The 26,587-nt window shown below is 40.7% G+C and overlaps 1 protein-coding gene across 2 annotated transcripts in view; it reads left to right on the top strand.

The window, feature by feature from the left end:
* vps50 (VPS50 EARP/GARPII complex subunit) overlaps positions 1-18,422 on the top strand; it is a 90,040-nt gene extending 71,618 nt beyond the window's left edge. For both annotated transcript variants that reach the window (XM_058047747.2, XM_058047748.2), the window contains 6 exons: positions 6,224-6,372; positions 8,024-8,120; positions 8,699-8,857; positions 11,754-11,875; positions 15,899-16,088; positions 17,038-18,422. In XM_058047747.2, the coding sequence (XP_057903730.2) occupies positions 6,224-6,372; positions 8,024-8,120; positions 8,699-8,857; positions 11,754-11,875; positions 15,899-16,088; positions 17,038-17,157 (837 nt within the window). In that variant the 3' untranslated portion in view covers positions 17,158-18,422. The remainder of the gene's footprint in view (positions 1-6,223; positions 6,373-8,023; positions 8,121-8,698; positions 8,858-11,753; positions 11,876-15,898; positions 16,089-17,037) is intronic.
* Positions 18,423-26,587: the final 8,165 nt, after the last annotated feature.

The raw sequence follows: 26,587 nt of genomic DNA on the forward strand, positions 1-26,587 counted from the left end.
TTGCATGTTCTCCCCGTGCATGCATGTTTTTTTTCTCCGGGTACTCCGGTTTCCTCCCACATTCCAAAAACATGCTAGGTTAATTGGCGACTCCAAATTGTCCATAGGTATGAATGTGAGTGTGAATGGTTGTTTGTCTATATGTGCCCTGTGATTGGCTGGCAACCAGTCCAGGATGTACCCCGCCTCTCGCCCAAAGACAGCTGGGATAGGCTCCAGCACCCCCCGCGACCCTCGTGAAGAAAAGCGGTAGAAAATGAATGAATAAATGAAGTTGCATGAGTCTGACTTTTACATGCTCATAGCGATTCACTGGTAGCTCATGATTGGCTCCTGCCAAGGAGAGACCTACTGTTTCCTCACTGACTCCTGAGCGTCAGACTTTTTAAACAATTAGTAGAAGCTATGTAGTGCAGGAGATGTGACAAGATTAGAAAATAGCCATAAATTAGCTGCAAAACAGTTAATTTGTAGTTCCTGGCAGTTTTACTTGTCTGTGTGTCTTGTGTGTTTTGTTGATGAGGTTTGGCTTGGTCCAGTTACTGCCTGTGTCATATAGTCGACAAACATACACACATACATTGTGTCATGCAAGCACAGTTGTGCTCTGAACCCAGTAATTGGATCGTCTCCTCTCGGAGCTCGTCACTGTCGAGATCAGTGTCTTGGTTGTGGCCTGCTCACTCACGTACAACGAACGCTCCGGCAAGCCAGAAGGGATTTGGTTTTGACAGGGATTATAGATCATAATTAAGGTCTGCACTATGGCTGTATTTGTCAGAATATCAAAGTATTGACATTTCTAGAGGGGTGTCAGTGGCGTGCACAAAGCGTCCTCACTGAGCGGTTCAGCCGGAGGTCGTGTTCCTTGGCTGTGATAAGGAGACAGTTGATCCCCCCTTTGGAGACGCTTTCTATTTCTTCAAAGTTCCCTCAGTTTCCACTGATGACTCATCACCTCTCATGCGAGCAGAACATATTACTATGCATATATGCACTTTCATTTTTTTTACATTTGACGGCTTTAAGGATCAGCGTATTCGAGCAAAGTGTCTTTTATGTCTTATTTCTGTGTTTATATGTTGGTGTCCTATTAGTCAGGCGATGCACATCAAGAAGTGAAGTGGATATAAGATAAGTTATCACATACTACAGTATTAATTGGCCCTGTACCCTAGAAACCACCCATGAATGATACGGGAAAAGGCCGAAATGATACTGTGTCAAAGCCCAGGGCAGTGATACTGATAAAATATAGAGTTTAACCATGTCCGGTATCAGCCCCCGTAGATGTCCACTCAGAGCGCGCTGCTCTGGTATCGTGCCCGTGAAACAACCAATCAGAGCGCAGCGTTTGTTTTGCTGCCATCTGTGATCTGTCAACATGTCAGCGGTTAAATATTAAATAGTAAATAGTATAGTTAATATTAGTATAATAGTAAATGTTAAATAGTACGTGATAATAAGCTCATGATTAAATAGTATGTGATAATAAGAACATCACATGGTTTGTCTGGTATCAGGCCCAGTATCATGCCCCCTTCGGTCTCAGGCTGATACCAGATACCTGGCCTGATACCAGACAAACCATGTGATAACCTATAAATATGCCTTTATTCGTCCTTCAGTGGGGAAATTTGCATTGCACAGCAGCAAGAGTACAGAATCAGTTAAGCAGTACAAAATACACAATATAGAAAAATAAACAATATAAACAACCCAAGTATTAACAAAATCAACAGTTTTTCCCAGAGTTATATACAATACAGTATGTAGATAATATGAAACGAGATGAGATATATGACCAGTCTATACACTGGCATCCTGTTAGAGAGTTAATATGAGGCATTATGGAAATACTTCACATAGAACTTAGTATATTGCATTTAGAGCCCTTAATATTGCACATGGAGGTTGATCAGATATTGCACAGTGAATGGAGTCTGGATTAACTATACTGAGTATAAAAGCAAGTATTACACAGATGTACATAGTGGTGTAGAAGTCTATTGGGAGCAGTCCGATATGTCGCCTAGTTTGAGAGTTTAGCCGTCTTCTGCGATTGTAAAGCAAATTCCTTGCATGTATTTGTCCCCTTCGCTTGCCCACAGGGTCCAGGGGGGTGTCAAAGAAAATAAACGAAGGCCTTCCATTTAACATTCATTTAATGAGATCCAAATTTCTAGTATTAGCTTGACAAAGAGGTGCAAAAAGATCCACTTAACGGTAATTGCCTTGCAGCCAGTCTACTCCAGCTGACCATAAATCTCCATGGAATGCGCTGGAGAGGAATAAGCAGTCAATCATGATAGATTGAGACACTTCACCAAGATAGATTATTTTTATACCCCCACCCCCACCACCACCTTGCTGGAAGCCACACGGATGGTAGCATTGGTTTTGACATTGTCAGCCTTGTTTTAAGTTTGATAATTTAAATCAGAGTCAGTTTTGTGTTGAAGATGGTGGTTTTGTTCCCTGTAGATCCTTCACTGCTCATCTTGATCCTGACTTCAATGTTATTTTGGACTAAAGACAATATGAGAAATATGAAAATGCTCCAATATTGGACATTTTATGTTCTAAGAGAATGGTTTTCAAGTTCCGCTACCTTGTCTTTGATCCATTCATAGGAAAAATGATAGGGATACCCAATTGCGTTTCAATGGCAGGCTTTTATCTCTAAATATATATATATATATATATATATGTATGTATATCCTTCCCAATACGAATTCAAACCCTTATTTTCTAATCATTACAAAGAGCTAGATAAGCTCCCCTGGCTTTGATGCGTGATGCCCTCATCTTTTACGATGCCGGTGGTCCACATGGGGGGGCGGCATTAATACCTCAAGACAGAAACAAAACAAGTTTTCCCCTTTTTGCGCGTCCACTGAATATAAATGACCTAAAGGATGTCGAGGCAGGCTCTTCCAGACCATGACCTGAATTCTTTATATGTGCTAAACGTGATAACCTGGTCACATGACCAGGGTGTCTTCTGTAAAAATGTATGATCACGGTTGATATCGGTATCGGATTTTTCCCTCCGAATAAAGGCTTATCTTATCTTATCATATCTTATCTTATCGTGCAAACTGCATACAATATGATATGTCTGGAAGGACCCAGCAGGGGTGGATAAACCTCATATTCATTCAGGTTTTCCGCTAATAATGTGAGAAGACTAGAAATAAATTGGCTTGAAATAAGCTATAAAAATAAATGTTACCAAAATTGTAAAAGTAGCTCTTATAAGAAAAAAAATTTTATTTGCTGCACGGTGAAAAGTGGTTAGTGTAGAGGCCACAAGGCTAGGAGATTCGGGTTTGATTCCCCCCTTGGGCATCTCTATGTGGAGTTTGCGTGGGTTTTCTCCGGGTACGCCGTTTTCCTCCCACATTCCAAAAACATGCTAGGTTAATTGGCGACTCCAAATTGTCCATAGGTATGAATGTGAGTGTGAATGTTTGTCTATATGTGCCCTGTGATTGGCTGGCCACCAGTCCAGGGTGTACCCCGCCTCTCGCCCGAAGACTGATGGGATAGGCTCCAGCACCCCCCGCGACCCTCGTAAGGAAAAAGCAGTAGAAAATGAATGAATGAATGAATGAAAAGAAACAGGGCGAGTGGTTAGTGCACAGGCCACACAGCTAGGAGACCCAAGTTCGATTCCACCCTCAGCCATTTCCTGTGTGGAGTTTGCATGCTCTCCCCGTGCATGAGTGGGTTTTCTCCGGGTACTCCGGTTTCCTCCCACATTCCAAAAACATGCTAGGTTAATTGGCGACTCCAAATTGTCCATAGGTATGAATGTGAGTGTGAATGGTTGTTTGTCTATATGTGCCCTGTGATTGGCTGGCCACCAGTCCAGGGTGTACCCCGCCTCTTGCTCGAAAGACAGCTGGGATAGGCTCCAGCATACCCACGACCCTCGTGAGGATAAGCAGTAGAAAACGAATGAAAGGATTTCACTCAGCAGCATCAAACCCTGATCGGAACATTCCAAATTAACACATGCGCCAATTATGACGAATACTAATATTTTACTTATTGTTAGGTAAAGAGCTCTCTGTGGTTAGATGACATGTAAAATTTCATTTTTATTACTGTACATTTTGACATAATCATCTTGGTGGCTACTCTTGGAATATTATCCTCCAATATCTTTAAAGGAGATCAGACTCTAATTATTGTTCTTATCAGAAAAGATCTCCAGCGACTGGTGTCCTGATTAGATAATTACAGACATCTGCTGAACTGAATACTTTAAATTCATTAATTAACATCCTGTCTTCTGTACAATAGTTATTACCTCCTACCGGCATAGCATGGAATTATGAATGAGTAATATGAATAGAATTTGGTTCCTTTTCTGTATGTTTTCAGCAGATGCATAATGTAATTAAATCAAGTAGTTTTGACAGAAACTTATTTTTTTATTAATTTTTATTTTTCTGCACAAAATAAGATGAAAAATAAACAAATCAAGAATAAAGAAAATCAATCAACCAGTAATAAATAAATATAATAATAATAATAAAACAGCAAATAATGAAAACTTAAGAAATATAGTTGGTGGGTAGACACATTTTTTTCAGATTAAAATGAACAAAGCATTATTAGAGCCCTGTAGACATGACAAAACACAACTATAGTCACATTTATACTTTTTTATTTACAACATATTGCGCAACTGCAGGGTCTTGAGACACATGCTAACTCGCAAACTAGAGAGCTAGCGACCTAAACGGTAGCCTCCAAGTTATTTCCTTTAAACTTAAAAAAAGCTAAAAAACTTACCACTTCCACACAGATAGGGAGGATAACTATTAACAGTTATTTAACCTTTAACATGAACATTAATCAAACGTAATAATTTTTTCTGGGTACATGATACCATACAGCATCCATATCAAACTTGCGCGGGCCGCACTAACATTAAACTTTCATATCAAGGCGGGGGCCTCAAACTAGTGGCCGCGTGTTTGAGACCCCAGATGTAGAGCGATACCATCTTAAAACCTCCCATTAACCTCATTTATTTTAGTTCAGTGTACTCCAAGACTACCCAGGTTAATGTGTGAATGTATGGATTCATACATGCTTTTAGTGTTGGCTATTCCATCTTAATTAGAAAGCATGTGATCCTTCATTCTCTGGGTGTACAGTACACATATTCTTGTTTTAAAATCCTTACACGGTGTGGACTAATGGCGCTCGTTCACGACATTAGAGCCAGAATGCCCTGGAGTGTGCTTTGTGAGGGGATGATATGGAGCTGTACTGATAGCAGCGGAGCTCACCGTCATTTATTAGCTGCTTGATTGCCATCGATCTGCTGGAGGCTATTTTCAGAGGAGCAAAACATGGAGGTCCTCACACAGACAATTTTCAAGAATTTCAGTACATTCATTCATTCATTCATTCATTTTCTACTGCTTATCCTCACGAGGGTCGCGGGGGTGCTGGAGCCTATCCCAGCTGTCTTCAGGCGAGAGGCGGTGTACACCCTGGACTGGTCGCCAGCCAATCACAGGGCACATATAGACAAACAACCATTCACACTCACATTCATACCTATGGACAATTTGGAGTCGCCAATTAACCTAGCATGTTTTTGGAATGTGGGAGGAAACCGGAGTACCCGGAGAAAACCCACGCATGCACGGGGAGAACATGCAAACTCCACACAGAGATGGCCGAGGGTGGAATTTAACCCTGGTCTCCGAGCTGTGAGGTCTGCGCACTAACCACTCGTCCGCCGTGCCGCCCAATTTCATTACAATTTCATTTGACACTTTCATTATATGCGTTACATTAACGCTCAGTTTGGACTCTTAGGAAAAACAATCAGACTGCACTTCCGGAATAACAAACAAAAACAGACTGTGTACATATATTTATACTGTTATTCTGTATATTTTGTATTTTCATATTTTGTATTTCATATTTTGTATTTTTCTTTTTTAATAGATGTGTATGCACCTACTATACCAAAACAAATTCCTAGTATGTGTTTGATCATACATGGCAATAAACCTATTCTGATTCTGATACATGTATAAAAAAAAAAGTTTAATAGAGGTGAATTGGGTGTCTTGTGTGAGGATGTTAGCATTAAAAATTACCCAAGTATATTTAATGTTGCATAGAAAGAAGCAAGGATATAAAAGAAGTTGTGTTCCAGGTGTTGTGAGAATCTTTTTGTATTTTTCAGGAGGCAGGAAGTGAAAATGCCAGCATGCACGCTACCACGGAGGAAAGGAAGGAGAAGGTACCGAGCCCCCACCTCAGCCAAATGGTGGTCCTCACCAACAGCGGCACTCTTTACGGGCTGGCGCAGAGAGTGGTGGCCACAGAGTCTCTGTAAGTACCCCCAAATAGTGTGTATGCAAGCTATAACAGTTACCTCATTCAAGGCCAGATATTTTGCATGATTTTGAATAAATATTGTGTTCTCGGGCTGTATATGAATGGATCCATCCATTCATCCATTTTCTGTACCGCTTATTGGGTATGCTGGAGCCTATCCCAGCTGTCTTCTGACAAAAAGCGGTGTACACCCTGGACTGGTCGCCAGCCAAACACAGTGCACATATAGAACCTGGGTCTATATGGCGACTCTAAATTGTCCATAGGTATGAATGTGAGTGTGAATGGTTGTTTGTCTATATGTGCCCTGTGATTGGCTGGCCACCAGTCACAGGGTGTCCATATGATATGTCTGTAGGGACCCAGCAGGGGTGGATAAACCTCATATTCATTCAGGTTTTCAGCTAATACTGTGAAAAGACTAGAAATAAATTGGCTTGAAATAAGCTAAGGCTAGGAGATCCGGGTTCGATTCCCTCCTAGGGCATCTCTGTGTGGAGTTTGCGTGGGTTTTCTCTGGGTACTCCGGTTTCCTCCCACGTTCCAAAAGCATGCTAGGTTAATTGGCAACTAACTCCGCTAACTCCGCCTTCATCTTGCAGAGACGAGAAGGTCTCTCGCTCCTCAGAGGATCCTTTTTTTTCTGTATTGCTCTCAACTCTCAACTTGTCCATAGGTATGAATGTGAGTGTGAATGGTTGTTTGTCTATATGTGCCCTGTGATTGGCTGGCCACCTCTCCATTCATTTATTCATTTTCCTCACAAGGGTCGCGGGGGTGCTGGAGCCTATCCCAGCTCTCTTCGGGCGAGAGGCAGGGTACACCCTAGACTGGTCGCCAGCCAATCACAGGGAACATATAGACAAACAACCATTCACACTCACATTCATACCTATGGACAATTTGGAGTCGCCAATTAACCTAGCATGTTTTTGGAATGTGGGAGGAAACCGGAGTACCCGGGAAAACCCTTGCATGCACGGGAGAACATGCAAACTCCACACAGAGATGGCCGAGGGGGGAATTGAACCCTGGTCTCCTAGCTGTGAGGTCTGCGCGCTAACCACTAGACCGCCGTGCTGCCTCTCCAGTTCAATGTTTTGTTTTGTATGAATTTTTACTTCATGAAAAGTACCCCCTAATTTAGGGGTCCAAGTTACTCTTACTTTTTTCTCATACTCTGAACCCTGCTGCTTGTACAGTGATGCGTCTGATTTATGTATGTCTTATAGATAAACTACTACCTTCACATTTGAATATATAACTGTAATTTATTTCATGTATGCCTGAAAATGCATAATAATTTGCTTAAATATGCATATTTTTGGGTACTCCGTTTTCCTCCCACATTCCAAAAACATGCTAGGTTAATTGGCGACTCCAAATTGTCCATAGGTATGAATGTGAGTGTGAATGGTTGTTTGTCTATATGTGCCCTGTGATTGGCTGGCGACCAGTCCAGGGTGTACCCCGCCTCTCGCCCGAAGACAACTTGGATAGGCTCCAGCAACCCTCGTGAGGAAAAGCGGTAGAAAATGAATGAATGAATGAATGAATATGAGTGCATATGATTGTCTGATTGTTGATTGAGATTGACAGTTGAATTTCATATAAACCACATTTCTGTCCTCCCCCCGCCCCTCAGTGTGTTTTTAGCGGAGCAGTTTGAGTCGCTCCAGTCCCATTTGGACACGATGATGCCCGCTGCCAAAAAGCCTTTTCTGCAGCAGTTCTATTCCCAGGTAGAACACACAAAACACTCACACCTTTTTTGGTGTAATTACAATAAATGTTATTTGTCACTCTCGGCTGTCGGCGTGTGATCCAAATCTCCAATGCACAAACGATGACATCAAGGAAACCTTTAGAGGTGATAAATAGTGACAGAATTGACATTTAAATCTCTACGTGTAACCTAAGTGGATTATTCTTTTTTTTGGTTGCTAAGTAGTTGAGTATGTTGTGAAAACCTTTCCGACCGTCACTGCTTGTTTTCATCAAGGAACCAATTTCTGTTCAGATAGAACCGAGCACGTAACCCATGAATGTGTTCTATTCTTCTTCGATTCAGCAAAGAAAATAATGTGTCACTCGGAAAAACCAGCGTGAAAGCTGCTCTCTCTTCCCCGTGTTTCCTTTTTATGCACCCTTGACATTTGAAATGTTTAAATGACGGCATTAATTGAATGCCATGTTGCATGATTTCTCCACGGGAAATGTTATCACATGCATAAAGACGAGAAAAGATACGGATGCCTGGATTCCTATTGCTTATGTTATATGAACAATTACATGTAGACCTGTCTTCCTTCTCTCTCAGACCGTGTCTACGGCCAGTGAACTGCGGAAACCGATATACTGGATGGTGGCAGCCAAAGCCATCGACTACGAGCAGATGTTGCTGTTGATGTCTGGTGTGAAATGGGACATTAGAGAGATCATGTCCCAGCATAACATATATGTGGATGTCCTGTTAAAGGTAAAGTGTGTGTTATGTTGTTGCATGGAAAGTTTATCATTATTATATATACCAGAACATTACAATTTATTGGTTTGCAGGTACATTTTATTAGGATCACCATTAGTCTATTTTTGTATGTGTTTGCATGAGCGCTCAACATGGGATAAAAATGATCATTCATTTTCTACCGCTTATCCTCACAAGGTTAGCGGGGGTGCTGGAAACTATCCCAGCTTTCTTCGGGGTGAGAGGCGGGGTACACCCCGGACTGGCCGCCAGCCAGCCAATCACAGGGCACATATAGACAAACAACCATTCACACTCACATTCATACCTATGGACGATTTGGAGTAGCCAATTAACCTAACATGTTTTTGGAATGTGGGAGGAAACCGGAGTACCCGGAGAAAACCCACGCATGCACGGGGAGAACATGCAAACTCAGCACAGAGATGGTGGAATTGAACTCGGGTCTCCTAGCTGTGAGGCCTGCGCGCAAACCACTCACCCAAACCCCTCGCCCGTATACATATATATATATATATGTTTCGGGGGGGTACTAAAGATTATGTCATAAACAACTTTGACAATACCCAGGAGGATATTGTCATTGTACTGCACTTTTTCTAATAGTGCCACAAAAACACAATTTTTTTTTTTCTAAATATTGATTTGTACATGTTTTGCACCCGTGTAACAAATCTAAGTTTGATATGATGTCCTCTGTAGTCCCTTCGTCTTTCTCCCCTGAGCTCCTATCATGCTGACTGAATACAAGCAGCCGGATGTGGCTGCAAACTTGCGGAGAAATTTGACAGTAGACGTTTTCATGCAATATGCGACCTCTGTGTTCTCTTGTCTTGCATTTTATGAACAGATTACGTGAATAACATCTTAACAATACCATCAATCATGGCTCTAATGGCTTATTCTTTTGTTATCCTTCATGTGAAAAGAAATCGTTGGTCCACTTGATGTGTTAAAGCATTACGAGCTTATGTATAAGGGTAGCGTTCAATGTTTGCCTCAAGTTTTTGTATGGATTTTTACTTTACTTTCATGAAAAGTACCCCCTAATTTAGGGGTCCAAGTGCCAGAAACAACACATAGATGAGTCCAATTCAAAATTGTAAAGATAATACTGTAGATTACTACTTTTTTCTCATACTCTGAAACCTGCTGCTTTTACAGTGATTCAGTGATTTACGTATGTCTTATGGATAAACTACTCCATTCATATTTGAATGCATCGTCTTTATGCCTTATATAACTGTATTTTAGTTCATGTATGCCTGAAAATGCATAATAATTTGCTTAAATATGCATATTTTTGGTACTCCGGTTTCCTCCCACATTCCAAAAACATGCTAGGTTAATTGGCGACTCCAAATTGTCCATAGGTATGAATGTGAGTGGGAATGGTTGTTTGTCTATATGTGCCCTGTGATTGGCTGGAGGCCAGTCCAGGGTGTACCCCGCCTCTCGCCCTGAAGACAGCTGGGATAGGCTCCAGCACCCTCCGCGACCCTCGTGAGGATAAGCGGTAGAAAATGAATGAATGAATGAATGCATATTTTTGGACTGATGAAAGGCCGTGTTCAGCTATGAAACAGCATGATTTAAGTGATGGAGTGAAGATGCAGAATTCGAATTACGATGTGGCGAGGGACGACTGTACTGAATGAACGTGCACCTTTTTAGTTGGCTGTAATTATTAGGGTGATGTGTGAAGGGCCAAATAAAAAGCACTGTGTACAGAAAGGAAAATATGAATATGAATATTATGTGTTTGTTAGGTTAATATTATGTGTAAATACTTTCATGCATAATACAATATGTCACTTGGAGTAAAACTCAGGGATGTCCGATAATTATCGGCCTGATATTAGCATAAAAATGTGATATTGGTATATTTTTTTCCCCTGATCAACAAAAACAAGAATTAAAAAATGCTGTATACAACACATATGTATTCATATGTCATGTTACACATATCAGTATTGGAAATTGAGAGGTGGACAGTATCGTACATCCCTACTTCCGGTACCACAATTTTTCACCTGACTGTTGCGGCTCTGTGGTTAAGTCTAACTAACGTATAGCTTATGATCTAAATTGCCTTGGGGACAAATCCCAGACTCACTAGCCCAGATTAAGCTCCTTCTTATGTTGTCAAAACGGTCCAGTTGATGGACTGACATGGTGCCTATTACAACCCGCGTGTCCCCTTTTCCCCCGGCGGGTGCTAATAACCCACTCTAACAACTTGTCAGATACACATAATGCAAGCGCATTGTGCTATGTGCATTGATTGAAACTAGCATGCCATTTTTTTTTTTATATACACGGCACACGGGAAGATATTTTATTCATGAATTCAGTTTTTTTCCACGAGCATTTCAACAATGACATTGATTTGCATATAAAGTGGCGTGGAGATGCTGTAGCCTCCAAATGACTTCATTGAGAAAATGCTGAAGTAAGATACTTTTATGAAGCTATTTAAGAATAAATAGCATTTTATTCAAGGATGCAAAATTATATACAGTTGTGTATGACAGCTATCGCAATCTTTTTTTGTTAATTGAGTAAAAAAAAAAAAATATAGTATGGCTGGGCATATCCTGATAGAAATGCACCCTTCACTTTGAGCATGAATATATGTTAAAAAGAGATTTATCATGTTAAAAAAAAACACCATTTTGGCTCCTATGTGTCAAACACTTTAGAAATGGATGAATACGGAAATAAAATGGATGTGTGCACAGCAGGGGGGGAAGCGTGCATAGCACATCTGTGATGCTCCCTACTGGCTTTGCATTAAACTGGAGAATTGAGCACATTGAATGCTGCATTCTCTAAGGAGACAATATTGTATCTCACTCCATGTCTGTTTGCTTTTCCTCCTTTCAAGGAATTTGAGATGTTTAACAAGCGGCTTGGTGACGTCTCCAGACACGTACGCATCCCGCTGCCTGTGTCTAATGTCCTGTGGGAGCACTGCATCCGCTTGGCCAACAGGACTCTCGTAGAAGGGTAAGAAAGTCCAAATCATGACTAATTCTCATCATCATCCGTCAGGAAATGTTTTGGAGCCACTGTGTACTAACTCGGTATGATCCAGAAATCTTTTTCCACGTTTTTTTTTCTGCTGAGTCATGATTTAAACCCGTTAAAACCTCATTTTAGGTGTCCTGAGTCAGCACCCGCTGTAAATTGGATTCATTTGAAAACTTCCTAAACTTGCAGAAATTTGCAATACAGCCGCACATCAAAAACAGTTTCAATATATCAACACATCTAATAAAAAAAAAATAGTATGCGTCTTTTACATTTTTTTTTTGCACGAGAGGTATGTTTGGTGCAGTATTAAGCTGGGAAAAATGGCCATCAGGTGGCAGAAGTGCATTTTATAAGAGCTCTGCATGCATCCTTCCCATTGAAATCCATACTTTGCAGCAACCAGGAAGTGAAAAGGCGTGAAAAGGAAAGTGGTTACGCATTGAAGAGGACTTGTTCATGGTGTTATATTTTTATATTTTTAATGTTTTTTTTATATATTTTATATATTTTTTATGTTATTTTCATGTAAAACAAACCATTTTTATGGTGTTGTTTATGTTATGGTATTGTTGAAAGTTATGCTCAAAATTTATCGAAATTTGTTTTAGGTTTTCAGCTAATGTGAGAAGACTAGAAGTAAATTGGCTTGAAATATGCTATGTTTCAAAATAATATAAATATATATTATATATATTATTATAAATAAATGTTAGCAAAATTGTCAAAGTAGCTCTCACAAGAAAAAAAACAATCGGTATTGGTATATGTATCTGCCGATTACATACATTTATGGGCTGCATGGTGAACAAGTGGTTGGCGTGCACGCCACACAGCAGGAGATCCAGGTTTGATTCCCCTCTCAGGCATCTCTGTGTGGAGTTTGCATGGGTTTTCTCCGGGTACTCCGGTTTCCTCCCACATTCCAAAAACATGCTAGGTTAATTGGTGACTCCAAATTATCCATAGGTATGAATGTGAGTGTGAATGGTTGTTTGTCTATATGTGCCTTGTGATTGGCTAGCGACCAATCCCGCCCGAAGACAGCTGTGATAGGCTCCAGCACCCCTGCGACCCTCGTGAGGATAAGCGGTAGAAAATGAATGATATTTTGCTGAAACTTGCTTATGTTCTACTGCAGATTACTACAGAACGGAAGAAGTTAGAAACAAACTATTTTTGTCTGATGAAAGATGAGAGTCTAAGTTTCTTTTGGGATATACCATGTCTATATAGCCCAAGGACACAATATTCTGTGTGCCTTGAAATATCTATCAGAATCATAAAAAATGGTTGGGATTGAATGATTGAATTTGTTCAGGTGGACGGCACGGCGGTCTAGTGGTTAGCGCGCAGACCTCACAGTTAGGAGACCAGGGTTCAATTCCACCCTTGGCCATCTCTGTGTGGAGTTTGCATGTTCTCCCCATGCATGTGTGGGTTTTCTCCGGGTACTCCGGTTTCCTCCCACATTCCAAAAACATGCTAGGTTAATTGTCCATAGGTATGAATGTGAGTGTGAATGGTTGTTTGTCTATATGTGCCCTGTGATTGGCTGGCCACCAGTCCAGGGTGTACCCCGCCTCTCGCCCAAAGACAGCTGGGATAGGCTCCAGCACCTCCCGCGACCCTCGTGAGGAAAAAGCGGTAGAAAATGAATGAATTTGTTCAGGTACTCGATTTTGCAGAACGATAAAGATGCAAACTACATATGAAAGTCAGGTGGATGTTTTTGCCGAAAAACAAATGGTAACTGCACATGAAAGAAAAGAACATCTGCACAACATAAATGATAAATTCCTGCCAAAGATAGTGCTATGTCCCAAGATGAACAGGCATATTTACGTCCAGCTCCTATAAGAGTCCTGCAGCCTTGCCAGGTTCCCGTGGGATTATCCTTCCAGAAAACAACTCTAAATTCTCCGCGTCTCTCTTCTTCTGTTCGTCTGCCGTGCGGGAATTGCATGACGCGGCCCCACTCTCGCTAACTGTAAAACACTCTTGACACATCTCTTTGCAATGCATTTCATCACTTACTCCCCAGATATGGATTGTGATAGGTGACAGGGGTTGGCACTGCGTGGTTTTGTTTTGTTATTGTTTGTTTATTTATTTGCACCACCTGGGTCCTTGTGGTCGGGTGGACGTGATGAACTTCTTTTCATCCGTTAGACTTGCTGAGTCATGACAGCTTTATGATGATGTGAGACTGCTAGTCGAGATTGGCTGCTAATTTGCACCGGTTGCAGTGAGTTTTTTTTTTAGGCTGGGGCTTAACAAGAAACAAATGCTTTGTGAGTGCTTAAGTGCCACACAAGCCTTTTAGCAGCGAACATAAGAGTGCACTACTAAGAATTGGGAGCATTTTGCTTTCCGTCACATTCTGTAAATTAACAAAACATTGCAACTGCAGCGGGGCGGCACAGCGGTCTAGTGGTAAACGCGCAGACCTCACAGCTAGGAGACCAGGGTTCAATTCCACCCTCAGCCATCTCTGTGTGGAGTTTGCATGTTCTCCTCCAAATTGTCCATAGGTATGAATGTGAGTGTGAATGGTTGTTTGTCTATATGTGCCCTATGATTGGCTGGCCACCAGTCCAGGGTGTACCCCGCCTCTCGCCTGAAGACAGCTGGGATAGGCTCCAGCACCCCCGCGACCCTCGTGAGGAAAAAGCAGTAGAAAATGAATGAATGAATGAATGCAACTGCAGCATCTGGCAATTTTTAACACATTACAGGTACACTAGTAAGTACAATCTATAAATATTTCTTTGGCAGTCTGACAATAAAAATGACCATGCATATTAAACAAACACTGCCATATATATTTTTTTTTGCATATATTAGACACTGTTAGAGCTGCTCATCTGATCAAAGCTCATCCTTGAGAGAAGTTAAAGGCTATATTGTGATCAAAGATAACCCTCAGGGGTATTACAAGCAAGACAAAGCCATTCTGTTTCATTTTAACATGAGATGATGAGACATCAAACACCGGACTTGACTGATTTAAGGCCGTGGATCGTTTTTATTTTTATTTGAGCTGATTATTTTTACATATGTAATGCAACTCTGCTTGTTTTCATCAATAAAAACAACTCAATTATTACGCAAATATGTCATTATATGAAATACGGGGGCGGCGCGGCAAACTAGTGGTTAGCGCGCAGACCTCACAGCAAGGAGACCAGGGTTCAATTCCACCCTCTCGCCCGAAGACAGCTGGGATAGGCTCTAGCACCCCCGCGACCCTTGTGAGGAAAAGCGGTAGAAAATGAATGAATGAATAATGTTTTTCCAGTGCGCAGACCTCACAGCTAGGAGACCAGGGTTCAATTCCACCCTCGGCCATCTCTGTGTGGAGTTTGCATGTTCTCCCCGTGCATGCGTGGGTTTTCCCCAGGTACTCCGGTTTCCTCCCACATTCCAAAAAAAAACATGCTAGGTTAATAGCGACTCCAAATTGTCCATAGGTATGAATGTGAGTGTGAATGGTTGTTTGTCTATATGTGCCCTGTGATTGGCTGGCCACCAGTCCAGGGTGTACCCCGCCTCTCGCCTGAAGACAGCTGGGATAGGCTCCAGCACCCCCCGCGACCCTCGTGAGGAAAAAGCGATAGAAAATGAATGAATGAATGAATGAAATACGGAAAATAAAAGCGATCAAACTTGTGCACAAACTTGTGATTCTATTTTGAGTTTGGCAAATGTCAGCTTTCCGACAAAGTTAGCGAGGGTACCATTTGGCTTGTGGCCTCTTCATGGCACAAGGGCGTCTGTGATTTGCTGCTTGAAAATGAAAACCGCAGAGTGCCATCTGGCAATGCGAGGACTATGAAATGTGTCTGGCGAGTCAGAATTGGGTCTGCGCGGCGTTTAGGATGGCAGAAGTACAAACAGTAATGAGAAATTCTCCAGCGGTCGGACACAAACAAACCCATGTGACAAATATTCATCTTTTATTTTCACTCTGGGTGATCTGGCTTCTCTCTCGTATAGCTATGCTAACGTGAAGAAATGCAGCAACGAGGGCCGAGCTTTGATGCAGCTGGACTTCCAGCAGTTCCTGATGAAGTTGGAGAAGCTCACAGACCTGAGGCCCATCCCTGATAAGGAGTTTGTGGAGACCTACATCAAGGCCTACTACCTGACTGAGAATGATATGGAGCAGTTCATCAAGAACCACAGGGTGAGACCAATCTCTTTCTTACACTGACGTATGGCTGCTGTTTGAGACTTTACCAATATGGTTAAAGTCCAGAACCACCAGCAAATGGTGGAAAATAAACACAAGGAATTAATACACTCATAAAAATGTCCATTTTAGACTCCCTCCCCCTTCCCAAACCCTCCTGTACTCCTCACCACTACTGAATGATAATATAAGACGATCCATAAACAGTCACAACTATGGCGCTTTCAAGGGCAGTTGAACAAAGTGGGAAAAACATTATTCATTCATTCATTCATTTTCTACCGCTTTTCCTCACGAGGGTCGCGGGGGGTGCTGGAGCCTATCCCAGCTGTCTTCGGGCGAGAGGCGGGGTACACCCCGGACTGGTCGGTCGCCAGCCAATCACAGGGCACAACCATTCACACTCACATTCATACCTATGGACAATTTGGAGTCGCTAATTAACCTAGCATGTTTTTGGAATGTGGGAGGAAGCCGGAGAACCCGGAGAAAACCCACGCATGCACGGGGAGAACATGCAAACTCACATGCAAATGGAATTGAACCCTGGTCTCCTAGCTGTGAGGTCTGCGCGCTGGAAAAACATTATCAATTAAGCAAAAAAACACTTTCTACCATTTTAGTAGTGTTATCACGTATTTATGCTGTAAATTTATTTCCAACTTATAGTGAATGAGGTGTGTTTTCTGTGGTAAAAATGGCCTAATTTCGGAGAAAAATACAGTATTTAAAACAAATGGGATCCACTGTATATTAAACAGATGCTCGGTTTGTATAGGCAATTTATAGCAAAAGAATAATGAAGGGAAAAAAATATCTTCTGCCACATTCACTCTGCTTTGTTTGGTTCGTAGTGTGAGTTCCTGAGAGGTCCGTAATCCATCTTCATGAGATTATTGCATCCCTGTTGCGTGAAAGATATCTATTTGTCATTTTCTTGCAGGAGTACTCCATGAAGCAGCTCGCAAACCTGGTGAACGTTTGTCTGGGCTCCCACATAAACAAGAAGGCTCGCCAAAAACTCCTGGCAGCCATTGATGACATTGACAGACCCAAGAGATAGATAGAGATAGATCTTATTGCAGCAAGCAGCTAAAAGACATGGGACACTCATCATAGAATTATATATATATACAGCATATGTTAGTCCATACAGTAAACTGGCTGCTACGTACAACGAGTCAAACTCCTGATTGTAACCAAATGCTTTGTTTGCTCCCTCATAATGATGGACGGAATAACAATGTACTCACACTTGGCCCTGCAAATACTCAAAATAATCCAACCCATGACAACTACATTTGTGTGTGTAATTAAGACGTGTCATTTCATTAATGTGATTGCCCCATTCCTAAATCATGAATGAAAACTGCCTTGCACAAGAGAAATCAGGAAATTTCTAAATCAGACTGTAAATAATCCAAACAGTAATAGAGCAGTCCAGACGTGATGCGACAAGCAAATGGTATGAATGTCCCTCTTGCTGGTTATTAATGACAGCTCCACCTTGCACAGTCAGACTAAGAAAATCTCACACTAGAAATAATCTACAAAGTCAGTAATAGAGTAGTATGGAAGTGATGGGACAAGCAAATGGTGTGAATGTCCCTCTCGCGAGTTATTAATGACAGTCGCCACCTTGCACAGTAAGACTAAGAAAATGTCACAATAAGACTAGAAATAATCTACAAATTCAGTAATAGAGCAGTATGGAAGTGATGGGAAGAGCAAGTGGTGTAATCCTCATACATGCACCATGATGCTCCAAGTGTAATATAAATCAGCATTCCATCACTTTGTACCAAATGTCATTCATTTAGTTTTGGGAAAAAATGCAAATCATTGAATCACTGAGTGTGTTTCCCCAATGGTTTGACATTCTAAATCACTTTAACCATTCATTAGCAGACGCTGCATCGTGACACGCTTCAGGGTATTAGTGCCTGAACGCTTCCTGTTTGTTGTTTTGGTTTTGCCTGTTTTGTGGAAGAATGGTTAATATAATTCTAATTTACGGATTTACAAATGAAATGAGCAACGTATTTAGATTGTACGTGCAGCACCTGAGCATTGTTGTGATGATGTGGGGATGACATGCCATCCAGGGGGGGGGTCTGTCTGTGATTTTTACAAGGAGAAGAATACTGTAAATGTGAATGTTTTTGAACAATGTATTTATTTGTAGCTCTGTGTTTTGTTGGAGTTTTACTCATTATCATGTAACTCATCTCATGGACATACTTGTAATCATCATCAGTGCTGTAATTAGAGGCGAATCCTAACAAATAAACACAATAATACCACACATTTACGGTACTGTATCACTTGCTTTTATTCTTTTTTTTTAATTTAATGAAGATAAAGCAAAATGACAGGACAGAATGATCCATATTTGTGTGTATTAACAGCTGAATCACGCTACAGGATACCACACAAGTCTAAACATGTATTTGTCTCTTAATAGTAGGAGCAGTGAGGGCTTGCTTTCAAAGACATCGCGTAATTTAAGGCACATTCACACTGTATTTTCCGGCATACGTCAATGTAGCAAATTGTACATCCAAATTAAGATTAAGATAGATATGCCTTTATTCGTCCCTCGGTGGGGAAATTTGTAAATTTGTAAATAAATTAAGAGTTACGAAGTGAGTGACGACTATATACACGTCATGTTTTTCTTACTCCTCCTATTGACTTACACACACGCGTATTATAAAGATGTTTTGTGATGTTCAGAGTGCCCCTGAAAGCATCTCGTGTTGTAGTAATGACAATAAGGAAGTGTCGTTCCCGGGTCATGCAAATGAGGAAGTGTCGTTACCAAAATGGACGGACTAGAGAGGTGAGTTGGAATTGTATTAATTGATGATTGTAGATGTGTTCAGTTCAGAATTTCGAGTTCGAAAAGTTCGAAAACAGCGTCAGACTGTGAGACTGTGAGACACAAAACGCGTTATTGTTGACATAAAGAGGTATAGTAGTAATACAAAAATAAATAAAACAGGTCATGGTCAAGTACATGTTGTGGATAAATGGACAAAAGTAAAGCTAAAATGTGTAAAAAGCCATTTTACAAAAGTGGAAGCTTTTTTTCACCCACTTTCACTTCCTGTAGATGTACTGTAATGACCAGGTGTCCCAATACTTTCTGACAATATATTGCCTCTCCCGCAGTGCAAAATGACTTCCATAAAAAGGACCAGGTGCTCTCATTCGCACTTGCTTTGTCTGTCATTTTCTGACAAAATCCAGGAACCAATCCATAGAAATCACTGCAGCTGTCCTCGTTGTCTGGTCATTGTCATAAAACTGCATCTATTCACTGACAAGCCAACCGAAAACGAAGAAGAAATGCTGACTTTTCCCAAGCAGGAAGTGTGAAGAAGCAAAGTCATCCTTCTTTGAGCTATCTGCTCAAGTATTGATTAAAATCCTTGAGGGTCACAGCTGGTGACTTTGTGAGATGTGCACCATGAATCATGCATGCGTGGCCTCCGCAGTCAAAATGGACTTTGTTGACCCCTGCAAATTCTCAGCGTGCCTCTGCCCATTTTGAGTACTCTGGTTGTTTAAACATCTTGAAAATGTCACAGTGGGTGGTGAGAGACCAGTCAATGAAGAAAAGTTCCTCATGGGGCTCCTCAAAAGTGTGGCTTACGCTCTCAGATAGATGCCTCGCTAATCTGAAGGTCTTGGTAATGCCTTGTCTTCTCAACCGGCATCAGAGATGCAAAGAACTAATTGGATGTTGCACAAACTTTCCAAGACAGCGCCTTGAGAATGTTCTTCTCGCAGCCACTGCTGCTAATTTGCAAGCTGACTAACCGTGCTCAGGTGGAACAAATGTTGTGTGTGTGTGTGCTGAGGACGTAGAGCGTTTAAATGTGACGCTCTACTCGAGGGCGACAACACCAGGGAAAAGCTGTCGGGTAAATTGGGCTGAAGATACTTCATCTGCAAATAAACTCTTTAACGTAACATAACATTATGTGAGCCAATACAGAACAATAACGATGCATTTACTGTAACACTGTGCTTCATAGCATGCGGCGATGTTGCTTTTATTGTGGTTAGCACCGTTCATAGCACAGCGACAATCCGTATTTGCATGCGTGATAGGACTCTTCACTCCCAAGTATTTGACCTGTGTTCTCCTCACCTCTCTGAGTGTTTATTAAATGTCCTTCTCCTCATAACAACAATAGACCTTGTTGGCCTGGAGCTGCGTTGTACAACACCTTGCTCATTACACTTTATTCACAACCTCGGCAAACAAATGACTCACATCCAGCATGAGTAGAGAGGAGAGGCTGTAAACAGGCTGCAGCCCGGTGTGAATCCCTTTATTAAAATGGTAAACAAAAACAAGAAAGTGTTCTGTGCAAATCATACTAAACAGCGAGGGGGCGGGGGGTAAACAGTGGTATCTTATGTTGGAAATGTTACATTACGCAGCATATTTCATGTCGGTAAAAGATTGCTTGACATTGTATGTGTTGCCAGCATGCTCCACTCGCCCAACGTCAATATGGAGATTGAAGGTTTCACACCATCTCCTGAGCTGACATTACTATCCTGGTGTGTATTTTTTCCATTTAATATTTCAACAAAAATAACATTATTATTCTTTACAACTTTCTTATTTAAACATTTTTCCATTTCTGTTGTATTTTATTATTAACTAATTTTCCATTATTATGTACTTTATTTTTCTAGATTTTAGTTATTTTATATTAGCTATTATATTATTAACTATTTCAACTAATTATGAGTTTATTCATTATGAGTAATATTTTGACTTTATTCTTCTCACATTCTAATTTTTTCTGCAACCTAATTTTCAAAAAAATCACAACTTTATTTGTGGTGTTGTTTGCTTCTCATAATGTTACAATCCTTCAAAAAATATATAAATATATTTTCTTTAATATTTAAATTCTATGCTATTAAAATGGCTATTTTTCTACTATTTTCCCCTCATAATATTACACTATTATTCTGTATACTTTTCCTTATTATATAAAAAATGTTTCTCATAATATTTTATTTTTGTAAAATGACCGCTAATTTTTCTATTTTTGCTGTTATTTTTGCAATAAAAAAATGGCCCCCGGGGCACACTTTGGACACCACTGCATTCAACAAAAGAAGGCACAGAAGGAGATATCCCCATAATAAAACACACTCTGCTATATATATTATTTTCCATCTCAGCTGAAAACACCAGTAAAGCCAAATAAATACAAAAAAACCCACACAAAAACAATCTGTACTAGTACACCCCCTTTCCCTTGGAATGGTTTGGTCTAATGACCAGGAGATGGTGGCTAACAGCAGATGTTTTTAATCACACTCGTTAAAGTACGATTAGCAACACCTGTGTTGGCATTATTTGTATTTATTTATTCATGTATTAGCGCCCATTCTAGACTCCGGTCCAATAGGTGGCGCTAATGCGCTGCAAATGAAACGCAAGGAAGGGGGAAAAAAGACGTGCGAGTGGGCAACATGGCTGTACAAAAGAAGAAGAAGAACATGGCTGAAAAGATAAACACACCGGCAACACTTTGAGGTCAGTGAAGTATTGATTGAGTGATGTGTTGTTTAAATAAGTCATTCTTGTTTGAGATAAGGATCCCTTAAGAATCCAAAGGCAGCTTGTGACTATTATTGAGTTAATTATTATTAATTAATAACTATTAAACACGAACGTGAATACATCCAAGAAGTGCCTTAAAGTGCCCTAATCATGTCAGCTAGTTAGCCAACGTTAAATAAGTGTGAAACTATAAGGTGGAACTCCATGTACTTTTGATATCATTTGAATGGCATTGATTGGCACCAAAAGTTATGATTTGTTGACAGCATTATTCAGCACTGACTTATTCTTGACAGCTGTCATCCCAGCTTCACATAATATATTCCCATTGATTTTAGCCTGATGTTTTTAGTGCTCTGCTCCTAATCTAAAGATGTAAACCCATGGGAGACAGAGCTCATCCACACATTGCGCCGCCGCTGATCTGATGATCCAAACTCCAAACTGAGCTGGTCTTGCACATTTGCGGTCCTCTCCCTGGATGCAACTCTGGTGATGGAAAGAGCACAGGGTTCACCGACCCGCGGTGAATAAATGAACTCTTCCCGCATGGGCTTCAACCAGTATTATTTACATATTTTAAATTAACTACAGGATTAACTTGGGGGGGGTCTCTCGGGCCAGCTGGCTGGAAGCGGATGCATAATGCATTCTGTCATATGTGCAGGTGCTTGAACTGTCGCAATTTGTTGAAAGAGTTTTTTTTTTTTCTGGCGACAAACTGTGGTATTGCTCAAACACAAGGTCAGCGAGATGGGTGCACTTTGTCATTAAGAAACTTCTTAAAATTGGTCACTGCATTTGGGGCTTTCTCTGGTCATTCCTAAGTAAAATTGTTTATTTTGGTGTGCTATTTTTTTAAACACATGTTCATGCACTGCGACTGGCAACCCTGATTGGCCTCAAATGTAGTCGCTAGAACATGGAAAACATGTTCATGATCCGATAATATGATTTTTTAACATTATCAGAGCTCTTTAGACATGAAATAACACCCCTATAGTCAACTTAACACTCAGATATAAGAAAATTAGCCATGGAAAAGACGTCAGTGTGGCTGTAAATGTTCTCCAGTGCTAGGGGAGCTTAGTGGGGAACAGAGAGTTTTAACTTGACGGGCCTCAACAGTAGCCTGTGTAGGGGATTATTGTGCCTGTTGTGAGAGAATTTGAACCTGCAATAAAAGCCTGTTGTGCTGGCAGTCAAGTCTGGTGCTTGTGTGTCTCACTAAGCATTACAGTGACATTACTGACACCTAGTGACCAGTGTAGAATACCTCGTAACATTATGCCTTGTGTAGTTAATTTTGGCATTTTATGCTTCATAAAATGACACGCAGTAATGCAGTATGAAGCTATAACGGCTGTTACATTTATTATTTAAGGAAAGAAAAGCAATTAGCCTGCATTATACTTGGCTAAAATTGATTTTGTTGGTTCCATTTCATCATATTGCTATGATGAAATTGGTGCTGTTCTATTGCAAATAATAGAATAATGCCGCAGTTCCATGTCGATTTGGTATTCAAAGTAGTATTCAAACAGTCCCTGTGTGGATTGTTACTTATTGTGTTAGGTTGTGCAGTATAGTATTTATTTTTATAATTGCAGATCACCTGTTCATCTTACCAGTCTTCATCAATGCAATAACGGCAACGGGAATGGCTCTGAGGACTTTGCAGTCTGCATGCGTTTTAACCAGCACCAAGAAGGTAAGGTAAATCCAATAATTCACATACAGGATAAAAATGCATGTTTTTTGTCATGAGGGGAGTAACAAGTTGTTTGGCAGAAGCACAAGCTCCAGGGTCCTGATAATTAGCAATTTGCCTTACAAATCTCATTCCGAGTCCACATGGCAAGAATCGACTCAAGAATCGAATTTTGTCATGTTGTTGGTTATATTGTGTTTTTAGATATGGATTGTACGTATGATGCAAAGGGATTGTGGTTGCGTGATGCGACAAACAAATGTGACGTGGTCGCATTCTCACAGTAGATTTGCACGCAGCATCAACGTAGTGTGATGTGATATTTTCCAAGTGCACACGCGTGTTGCACCTACTTGCGGCGGTGTGACACGCTTTGCGTGCAACGCCACAAAGATGACACTTCACCGCTGGTCTCGTCCTTAGATGGGAAGAAAAAATACGCTCATTCGTCTTTATTTTTGTTGCATCCACATTAGAATGAGCAGAAGGCCTCTGGTGCCTCATTCTTCTGCTTCATTGCAGGGTAAGATGAATATGGCAGATCAGAGATCAGCTTTAGGCCATTGCTAATGTTCATAATCCAACCGTGTTTGTGCAGGGCTTTAGATAATGATCATGCCGAGCATTCTCTTCCAATAATACATCAAATACTCATTTAAGATTAGAATGTGTGACTGTTGGCTTGTAATAATAATAATAAAATAAGGACTTGTTTTTTTCTGCATTAACTTCCGGGATGTGCTCATTTCCTGATGGGAGAAACAGCATCCAGTGCAATTCAAAAATCCAATACAAAGATTGATTAGGCTAATACACAATTGATGATTCCTTGTGATAAATCAATAAACAATTGCCTTATTTTTAGCCTATTTACGACAGCTTTTGTGTTTAAATGCATCCAGCCAGCCGCTGCTGTTCCATCCCATCCCAACGGAGACACCGCTATCTCTCATGAGCAGATCCAGTTGGCACTGGCCATTTAGAAAAGATTTTGATTTGATGTTCTTTTCTTTGAAGAACCGAGAACCGCACAGAACTCAGCAGCCCCCATCGCTTCCGGTAAGTACATTGTATGGCTGTCATACATAATGACAAAGGCGATGATTCTTTAAGCACCACCAGCGGTCTTATGGAATATTATTTTTTTATGAGCTAATGGCCTCATGTTAATTTTTCACAAAACTTTTACATTGTCTAGGTGCAGTGTATGGAAAATATATTATCATGGTCCTTAAACAGTTTCCCAAGTTTACATAACAATTCCAAGTACTTCTGTAGAGTTTGGTTCTATTCAATACGGAGCAGAACAACAGATGATTGAATGATGAGATGAGTCTGTGGCAATTATGGAGATTTCTTCATCGTTGTATCCTGATTTAGTCCTCCAGCTCAGCCTTTCATAAGCGAACCGCTTTGCATACAATTAGACCTCTGCATTGAAGACGATCTCGTCAAATTTCTTTTGCTGGTAAGGGTGAGAGCAAAGGGACAATATTTATCAGAGGAATGAAGATACATCTCCAACGGCGTCAAAAGTCATCATCATTATTATTATCTTCCCCTCCTCATCAAGCTCATAGGGCCGGTGAATGAATTCAAAGGAGGACAGTTTGTCTTCTTCTCTGGGCTGTGTCATTAGGATTCAGCAGAGCTTGAAATTGCATATTTTACAGTAGCGTCTCCAGCAAGGCAGACTATATCGGCACAAAAGGAGCGACTGCAGCCCCCTTAGTAGGATAACAAGTGCAACTTAAGTTTATGAGTGAAATGTCAGTCAATCCCGGCCTGTCTGCCCCATCGGGTGAAGCTGCAATGTATTTTATGAAAGGGGCATTCAGGGGAAAAAGGGACTACAAACGAAGCGAGAGCTTTTTTTGTTGAATATGAAATGCTTCAAAAACAAAGTTTGTGTACCATGAAATATACCTTTTTTTTAATTAGAATTACGATAAGCTTCCTCTTTCCTCCGTTCTCATTTTTATCCAACTACACTCACCACAAAAACAAAACACAGATGGCGAAATATTGTGTATTCTTGTGCTACATATTCCTACGTGGGGTGGGACAAACAAAGCACATTTTTTTTAATCCATGTCAATCCAAGCTGAAAGACAAGAAGACAAAAGGAACCACAACCATTCACCAAACGGCCGTAGAGTCACAGTGCAATACAAACATATTGTATATGCATGTTGGCTAAAATATACACATAACAAATATACCAGCTCTCATCTTAGACAAACTAGTATTTTTTTAACATGAGTAAGGGCCTCAAAATACAGTGGAACCTTGGTTAGCGTCATTAAGCCGTTCCAGAAGTTTTTGAAAATGAATTATTTCATAAATGGCCGCTGTTTGGTTGCCTACATATCGACAGGCAAGTTATATGTGGTATTCTGGTCACTAGGTATCAGTAATGTTACATTTATGGGACATGACATGACCTTCACACTGCATGTCCAACATGACATAGTGGGGGGAAAAAGTTCTCCTCCCATTGCGTGTGGAAGTGGTAAGTTTTTGTCTTCTTTCTTAGTCCTTCTCCAACCACTCTATTTGAAACACTTTTTAAAGTTATAATAAACAAATTGGAGGCCAACTAGTTAGCTTGGTAGCATGCTATGTTTGTTCCTTGGGATGGCTGTGTGTTACATCACAAGATGGGTGCTCCAGTCCTCGGATAAAAAATGCTGACGGTGAACTAGCATCTTGTTGAGTCTTTGTAGCGAAATTGACAGCTAGGTATCCACTCTTTCGTCTGTGAATGATACTGAGACTAGCGATTAGCAATGCTGCTACAATGATAATATCACTGTAGCTTGGTTAATATACAAGTCAGGGTTTTTTTGTGTAGCCTTTAGCGTCAAAATACGTATTTCCAATGGCGCCCATTGTTAGCTAGCTCATATAAACTTGTTTTCTTGTGAAAGGAGAAATAAACATGTGTTTAGGTTTTAGATAAGGATTGTGAATGGTGGGCAAAATATTTTAAAAAAGTGCAGTTCCTATTATGCTAATTCAACTATGATCCATATAAGGATGTCTGTCCCTCTGTGATGTCACAAAGGAACGGTTTTACCACGCCTTTTCAAACCGGGCGTTTTGAGCCATCCCAAATTTCTTTTAGGGCTCACTTCCAAATGCGCAAACATCATTATCTGAAGCTTTGGCATGGTTTATCAC

This window comes from Doryrhamphus excisus, linkage group LG7, assembly GCF_037039965.1.
Source record: "Doryrhamphus excisus strain RoL-2023G ecotype Guam linkage group LG7, RoL_Dexc_Guam_v1.1, whole genome shotgun sequence".
In the NCBI taxonomy this organism is placed as follows: domain Eukaryota; kingdom Metazoa; phylum Chordata; class Actinopteri; order Syngnathiformes; family Syngnathidae; genus Doryrhamphus; species Doryrhamphus excisus.